This window comes from Theropithecus gelada, chromosome 3, assembly GCF_003255815.1.
Source record: "Theropithecus gelada isolate Dixy chromosome 3, Tgel_1.0, whole genome shotgun sequence".
NCBI lineage: Eukaryota > Metazoa > Chordata > Mammalia > Primates > Cercopithecidae > Theropithecus > Theropithecus gelada.
In genome coordinates, this window is record NC_037670.1 from 8,442,534 (window position 1) to 8,450,980 (window position 8,447).

The following is an 8,447-nucleotide window of genomic DNA, read 5'->3' on the forward strand; positions in this document are numbered from 1 at the left end:
TGTATTTTTAGTAGAGACGGGGTTTCACCATGTTAGCCAGGATGGTCTCGATCTCCTGACCTCGTGATCCACCCGCCTCGGCCTCCCAAAGTGCTGGGATTACAGGCTTGAGCCACCGCGCCCGGCCTAGGTGTGATAATTTTTAAAATTTTTTGTAGAGATGGGGTCTTGATACATTGCCCAGGCTGTTCTCAAATTCCTGGGCTCAAGCGATCCTCCTGTCTGGGCCTCTTAAGGTGCTGGGATTACAGGCGTGAGCCATCACGCCTGGACAAAATGTAGCTTTTAAAAAATTTAGGCCGGGCGCGGTGGCTCAAGCCTGTAATCCCAGCACTTTGGGAGGCCGAGGCGGGTGGATCACGAGGTCAGGAGATCGAGACTATCCTGGCTAACACGGTGAAACCCCGTCTCTACTAAAAATACAAAAAATTAGCCTGGCGTGGTAGCGGGCGCCTGTAGTCCCAGCTACTTGGGAGGCTGAGGCGGGAGAACGGCGTGAACCCAGGGGGCGGAGCTTGCAGTGAGCCGAGATTGCGCCACTGCACTCCAGCCTGGGAGACACAGCGAGACTCCGTCTCAAAAAAAAAAAAAATAAATAAATAAAAAATTAAAAAAATTTAAAAACTTTTGGCCGGGCGCGGTGGCTCACGCCTGTAATCCCAGCACTTTGGGAGGCCGAGATGGGCGGATCACAAGGTCAGGAGATCGAGACCATCCTGGCTAACACGGTGAAACCCCGTCTCTACTAAAAGTACAAAAAACTAGCCGGGCGAAGTGGCGGGCGCCTGTAGTCCCAGCTACTCGGGAGGCTGAGGCGAATGGCGTAAACCCAGGAGGCGGAGCTTGTAGTGAGCCGAGTTCGCGCCACTGCACCCCAGCCTGGGTGACAGAGCAAAGACTCCGTCTCAAAAAAAAAAAAAAAAATTTTTTTAAACTTTTTTTTTGAGACAGGGTCTTACTCTGCCACCCAGACTGGAGTGCAGTGGTGCGATCAAGGCTCACTGCAGCTTCGACCTCCTGGCTCAAGCGATCCTCCCACCTCAGCCTCCCGAGTAGCTGGGACTACAGGTGTGCACCATCAAGCCTGGCTATGTTTTTTTTTTTTTTTTCCTAGAGATGGGGTTTCACCATGTTGCCCAGGCTGGGAATTTGTTGAAGGAAGCTCTCCTTCAACCAGTACAGTACTATACATGTATATAGTAGAGCCAATTACTGTACTATAATTACACATATTCTCTTGTGAATCTTTATTTCCCTATGTTTTCACACATCTGATGGGCTATATGTCTATCACGAGTTTATCCTTAAACCACCTGAAATGCGATCTTCCCTTTTTATTTTATTTTATTTTTGAGACAAGAGTGTTACTCTGTCCCCCCGGCTGAAATGCAGGGGTGTGATCTTGGCTTACTGCAACCTCCGCCTCTCAGGTTCGAGTGATTCTCCTTTCTTCGCCTCTCGAATAGCTGGGATTACAGGTGCATGCCACCATGCCTGGCTAATTTTTCTTTTCTTTTCTTTTCTTTTCTTTTTTTTCTGACTCGCTGTGTCGCCCAGGCTGGGGTGCAGTGGCGTGATCTCGGCTCACTGCAAGCTCCACCTCCCGGGTTCACGCCATTCTCCTGCCTCAGCCTCCGAGTAGCTGGGACTACAGGCGCCCGCCACCACACCCGGCTAGTTTTTTGTATTTTTAGTAGAGACGGGGTTTCACCATGTTAGCCAGGGATGGTCTCGATCTCCTGACCTCGTGATCCACCCGCCTCGGCCTCCCAAAGTGCTGGGATTACAGGCTTGAGCCACCGTGCCCGGCCTTCTTTTCTTTTTTTTTGAGACAGAGTTTGCTCTTGTTGCCCAGGCTGGAGTGCAATGGCGCGATCTCGGCTCACTGCAACTTCTACCTCCTGGGTTCAAGCAATTCTCCTGCCTCAGCCTCCCAAGTAGCTGGGATTACAGGCACCCGCCACCACGCCCGGCTAATTTTGTATTTTTTAGTAGAGACGGGGTTTCTCCATATTGGTCAGGCTGGTCTCGATCTCCCAACCTTGGGTGATCCACCCACCTCAGTCTTTCAAAGTGCTGGGATTACAGGTGTGAGCCACCGATCCCAGCCTTAATTTTTGTATTTTCAGTAGTCCTGATCTCAAGTGATCTGCCCACCTCAGTCTCCCAAAGTGCTGAGATAACAGGTGTGAGCCACTGGGCGTGGCCTCAATCTTCCTTTTAATATGCCCAGACACACCGGGCATGTGGCTGCATTTCACCCTGGCCTGCTGAAGCCTTTGATTCTACTGCATGAATCACGACTCTTGCTCTCCAGCCCTGTTGCATAGCTTTTTGCTATCTGGTCTTTGTGTGTCGTGGAGCAGCAGCCTCCCTCCTGGCATAGAGCAGGCCCTGGAGAAGAGCTCCCTGTCCCAGCGGGTCTCCTCACCACTGTATGCAAAAATGATGCTGTGAGTCTCCCAGTCTGAGAACCATCTATTTCCCAGGAGGAACAAACCCTTAAGAGTCTCTTCTTTCTTGCCGTTTTCAAGCAAACCAATCCTAATTTTTTTTTTTTTGAGACAGAGTCTCGATCTGTCGCCAAGGCTGGAATGTAGTGGCATGATCTCAGCTCAGTGCAACCTCTGCCTCCCGGGTTCAAGTGATTCTCATGCCTCTGCTGATGACAGGGAGATTACAGCTGGGATTACAGGCGTGAGCCACCACACCTGGCTGATCTGTGTATTTTTAGCAGAGATGGGATCTCGCCATGTTGGCCAGACTGGTTTCGAACTCCTGACCTCAAGTGATCTGCCTACCTTAGCCTCCCAAAGTGCTGGGATTACAGGCACGAGCCATCATGCCTAGCTGTAAACCAAGCCTAAATGTATGCTATTACAGTAACACAGAAGTAACAAACACATAATAGAAATATGATCCTCCCATTCCCTGTTTTTTTTTTTTTTTTTTTTTTTGAGGAGACGTCTTACTCTGTTACCCAGGCTGGAGTACAGTGGTACAATCATAGCTCACGGGAGCCTCCAAACCCCTCCTGGGCTTAAGTGATCCTCCTACCTCAGCCTCCTGAGTAGCTGAGATTACAAGTGTGCACCACCATGCCCAGCTAATTTAAATTTTTTTTTGTAGAGATGGGGTTTCGTTATGTTGCCCATGCTAGTCTGGAACTCCTGGCCTCAAGTGATCCTTCTGCTTCGGCCTCCTGAGTAGCTGAGACTACAGGCATGTGCTGCCACACCAGAGTTTAAAAACAAAAAATTTGTAGTGACACAGTCTTGCTATGTTGCCCAGGCTGGTCTTGAACTCCCGGGCTCAAGCAATCCTCACACCTCAGCTTCCCAAAGTGCTGGGATTATAGGCATGAGCCACTGTTCCTGAAATCCCCCAGCCTGAGGAGAGGCCCGTAGAGGGTGAGGCCCTGTCTATCCCCACATTTCACTTCCGCCCCCACCCCATCTCTCCTCCCCTGTCATCCACCTCCCCTTGGCCTCTCGGTCTCTTCCTTCTCTCCATCCCACACAGGGTGTAACCACGGGCACACAGGGTATATCCACGGGTGCTGCCCCAGGCCCTCACTGGCAAAAACACAACACGCTCAAAGAAACAGAAAGAGCCTGGAGAAGCCACTGCTGGACTTTCCCATCCTAGGACAATGGGGCATTGCCTCCAGCTCCTGGCCCAGGACACCAACACGCCAGCCTGGAGAACCCGTGAGCTGATGGGACGTTCCCATTCTGCATCTGGACAAACTGAACACTGCTCTCCTGAGACTGCGAAAGGGGTCAGCTCGGTGGCTTTGAGTCTGGCAGGCCTGGGGAGCCTCATGTCTGCTAACTGCAGCCAAACCCTATCTAATACCCTGCTGCCAAAAAAAAAAAGAGAGAGAGAGAAAAAAAAGAAAGGCCTGGTGCGGTGGCTCATGCCTATAATCGCAGCACTTTGGGAGGCTGAGGTGGCTGGGTCATTTGAGGTCAGTAGTTCAAGACCAGCCCGGTCAACAGTTTAGCCCGGTTTAGCAGAAACTCTGTCTCTGCTAAAAATACAAAAATTAGCTGGGCATGGTGACACGCACCTGTAGTCTCAGTTACTCAGGGGGCTGAGGCAGGAGAATTACTTGAACCAGGAAACGGAGGTTGCAGTGAGCCAAGTTCGCACCACTGCGCTCCAGCCTGGGAGACAGAGTGAGAGTGAGACTCTGTAAAAAAAAAAAAAAAAAAAAAAAGAAATTGCGGCGAGGTGCAGTGGCTCACGCCTACAATCACTTTGGGAGGCCGAGGCAGGAGATGGCTTGAGTCCAGGAGTTTGAGAACAGTCTGGGCAATGTGGCCAGACCCTATCTCTAAAAACAAACAAACAGAAAAAAATCAAAAAATTAGCCGTGCATGGCACACACCTGTGGTCCCAGCTATTCGGGTGGCTGAGGCACGAGAATCGCTCGATGGCAGTTTGGTGCTGCTCCTGCCCCCGGGTGCTGAGCAGGCCTGGTGCTGTCTCCCGTGGACCTGGTCGGGCCTTACCTCTTGATGACAAACTGGATGCTATTGCTGGCCTCCAGAATCTTCCGGAGCTTGGCGATCCCGAAGCAGTTGGGCCTGCGGAGGGAGATGCCTTCAGGGAGTCCCACCACGAAGAGCTCCTCCGGGTGCATCAGAAACTTCGAGTACGGCACCTTGACGGGCTCCGAGATGCCAATGGCCTTGGCTGCGGAGACATGGCTGCTGTAGGGCCACCCAGTGCCACGGGGCCAGGAACCTCCACCCATGTCCCGTGCCTGTGTGGGGGCCAAAGCTGCCAGAGCCCTTTTAAGGGTCTGCCAGCCTTCCTGGCAGGTAGAAAGAATGGCCCCCCAGCCTGCAGGAAAGGAACCTGGAGCTCAGAGACGACGTGACTTGTCTGAGGTCACAGAGTCACCAAATAGCAGAGCCAGGGGACAAGACCTCAACCCAGGGATACCCCAAAGCCCACACTGGGTCCGCGCCCTCATGCCCAGGCAGCACGGAAGCTACCACTAATGGCTGCTGAGATTCGGCATCGCTTCCCCCAAGTCCACCGGGCCTCATCCTTCCAGTAAGGCCCTCCAAGTGTCCCTTCTGCCACCATAAGCAACCCCACATGCTGGTGTGGCCCAACACCCATGCCTTGGAACGAGCCCGATCTCTGCCACTGAGTAGTGTGGGGCCTTGGACAAGTCACACCCCTTTACCAGGCCTCAGTTCTCCTCATGTGTAAAGTGGGACTTAGGACATGGGGATTTTGTGAGATGGGATACAAGAACACCGGGGGCTGGGCACGGTGACTCACGCCTGTAATCCCAGCATTTTGGGAGGCCAAGGTGGGTGGATCACCTGAGGTCAGGAGTTTGAGACCAGCCTGGCCAGCATGGTGACCTTGTCTCTATTAAAAATACAAAAATTGGCCGGGCGCAGTGGCTCAAGCCTGTAATCCCAGCACTTTGTGAGGCCGAGATGGATGGATCACGAGGTCAGGAGATCAAGACCATCCTGCCTAACATGGTGAAACCCCGTCTCTACTAAAAAATACAAAAAAACTAGCTGGGTGACGTGGCGGGCGCCTGTAGTCCCAGCTACTTGGGAGGCTGAAGCAGGAGAATGGCATGAACCCGGGAGGCGGAGCTTGCAGTGAGCTGAGATCCGGCCACCGCACTCCAGCCTGGGCGACAGAGCGAGACTCCATCTCAAAAAAAAAAACAACCAACCAAAAAAACCCAAAAATTTGCCAGGCGTGGTGGCAGGCACCTGTAATTCCAGCTACTCGGGAGGGTAAGGCAGGAGAATCGCTTGAACCTGGGAGGTGGAGGTTGCAGTGAGCTGACATTGTGCCTGGGCGACAGAGTGAGACTCCATCTCAAAAAAAAAAAAAAAAAACAAAAAAAAACAGAACATGGGGAAGCACCTAGCCTCATTCCGGGCACACCACTGATGTTATCTTATCTTATTCTTTTTTTTTTTTAAGGTGGGTCCCAGCTCCTCTCTTCCCTCCCTCCCTTGTCCCTGCCCAGAGAGCAGCTGGGATGGGAACGGCCAAGGGGATAGGTCCAAAGCCCTTCTGCAAACAGGGCAGCTGGAGGTGGGCTGGGATGTCCCCAACCCTGTCCCACTTCTTGCTCACCATATCGTGTGTTGAAGAGCAGCTCCACCTGCTTCCGCAGGGGCCGGATCACATCACCGTGGCTGTCTGGAAGGCAAAAGGCAGTCTGTTGAGGCTCTTTGGTGGCAGCTTCTCAGCTGATGTTTCTGCTCTGCTGGTACCAAGATTGGCCCTGTGGTGGGATCTTGGAATGGGGGAAGGCTGGGGCGGTGGCAGTGGGTAACTTATTTCCTCAGAAATGGCACACGCAGACAGGTTCACAATTCCTGGGCTCACATTCTTGTTTGTGAAATCAAATCTAGGGAACTGCCAGGTTGAACGAAGATTTGGAAGGTTCTGTGGACTAGGAGTGACGATGGGTCTTTCTAGGTATGTGACTGAGTATAGTATGTGACTGAGAACTAGTGGGTACACACTAAGCCTGCAAATTGAGCACACTGCCACCAGGTGGCAGTGGAACTGTGTTAAGACTTCCTGGTTCCTCTTGCCAGGCTGGGTTTGGGGAAGTGACAAACCTCTCCTCTGACACTCACTCATTCCATTCCAGGATACTCCAGAGATGAAACAGACCCACCCTCACGTTGGCCTCCCTTTCTCTCTGTCCTACTTCCATTCTCAGCAGGGAGAGAATTCTCACGTTCCTGAGAATGGGCGTGTCTGATGGACACAAAGCCAATTTTGTGCTTTCAGGCCTCTATTCTACTTGTCCAGATAGAGGAGGCTCAGTTCCCAGCCTTAAAACTTTTGCGGAAAGCAGCAGGGTGTGTAATAAAAACAAAGGCTTGCAATTTCCCTTAGCAGTGGGAACTGCTTGCACCTTTGACCAGGTACCTCCTGGTTCTAGAAGACAGGTCCTTAATTAAATCTCCTCCCACCTCAGGCAGCCCACAGGACTCCCACTCCAAAACCAGGGTGCTGGAGAAAGATGGGGTGGAGAGAAGGAAGAGACCGAGAGGCCAAAGGGAGGTGGACGGCAGGGGAGGAGAGATGGGGTGGGGGCGGGAGTGAAATGTAGGGGTAGACAGGGCCTCACCCTCTACGGGCCTCTCCTCAGGCCGTGGGTCCTCGCTCAGGCCTTTGTCTAAAAGAGAACAGAGGATGCCGGGAAGCCACATTCTTCATCTCCTAAGCCACGCACTGCCGATGTCAGACCAGAGAGCTGGGGAATGGCAGGCCAGGGGGCCCCAACTTTGAAGCATGGCACCCACTCCAATGAGATCAGAGACCCCGATTCCATACAGGTGCCCACCCTGGCCTTCACACGAAAGCAGGCTGAGATCATTTTGTGTGCATCTCCCAAGCTAGTCTGTTCTAGACACGGAGGACACGTGGGAACAAGACAAAGTCCTCGGCCGCATGCAGTGGCTCACGCCTGTAATCCCAGCACTTTGGGAGGCCGAGGTGTGTGGATCACTTGAGGCCAGGAGTTTGAGACCAGCTTGGCCAACATGGGGAAACCCTGTTTCTACTAAAAATACAAAAATTGGCTGGGCATGGTGGTGCATGCCTGTAATCCCAGCTACTCAGGAGGCTGAGGCAGGAGAATCATCTGAACCTGGGAGGTGGAGGTCATGACACTGCACTCCAGCCTGGGCAACAGAGTGAGACTCCGTCTCAAAAAAACAAAACAAAACAAAACAAAAAAAACCATCCAGGTGAGAACACGGGACAATTTGTTTTAAAATAATCATCACACGAGTTAGCACATAGATAAAAACATACAAAGGGTAGATACTAGGAATACTAGTGGTTGCCTGAGGAGGGTGTGATTAGAGCTTTTTCCTTTATGTGTTACATGGTTTTTTGTTTTAAGAGATGGGGTCTTGCTCTATTGCCCAGGCTGGAGTGCAGTGGTGCCATCACAGCTCACTACAGCCTCAACCTCTTGGGCTCAAGCAATCCTCCCGCCTCAGCCTCCCGAGTAGCTGGGACTACAGGTAGGTACCACCACATCCAGCTAATTGTTTTATTTTTTGTAGAGATGGGGTCTTGCCACGCTGCCCAGGCTGGTTGTAAACTCCTGGGATCAAGCAATCCACCTGCCTCAGTCTCCTCAGTAGCTGCGAGTAGAGGTATGCACCACCACGGCTGGCTACTTTTTAAAATTTTTTGTAGAGACAGGGTTTCGCCATGTTGCCCAAGCTGGTCTCAAACTCCTGGGCTCAAACAATCCTCCCACCTTGGCCTCCCAAAGTGCTAGGATTATAGACATGAGCCACTGCACCTGCTCAATGTGTTACACAGTTCTATATCATTTAACTGTGTCATATCATACATGTGCAAACAGAAAAAGCACACACATGCAAAATCCTTTTTTTTTTTTTTTTTTTTTTTTTTAT

General features: G+C 51.7%; 1 protein-coding gene across 3 annotated transcripts in view; it reads right to left on the reverse strand.

Annotated features, from left to right (window-relative positions):
• The window catches only part of GTF2IRD1 (GTF2I repeat domain containing 1), a 147,369-nt gene that overhangs the window by 50,592 nt on the left and 88,330 nt on the right, over window positions 1-8,447 (reverse strand). For all 3 annotated transcript variants that reach the window (XM_025380415.1, XM_025380414.1, XM_025380413.1), the window contains exons 15-17: window positions 7,142-7,189; window positions 6,130-6,195; window positions 4,518-4,701 (exon numbers count right to left, since the gene is read on the reverse strand). In XM_025380415.1, coding sequence (XP_025236200.1) covers window positions 4,518-4,701; window positions 6,130-6,195; window positions 7,142-7,189 — 298 coding nt within the window. The remainder of the gene's footprint in view (window positions 1-4,517; window positions 4,702-6,129; window positions 6,196-7,141; window positions 7,190-8,447) is intronic.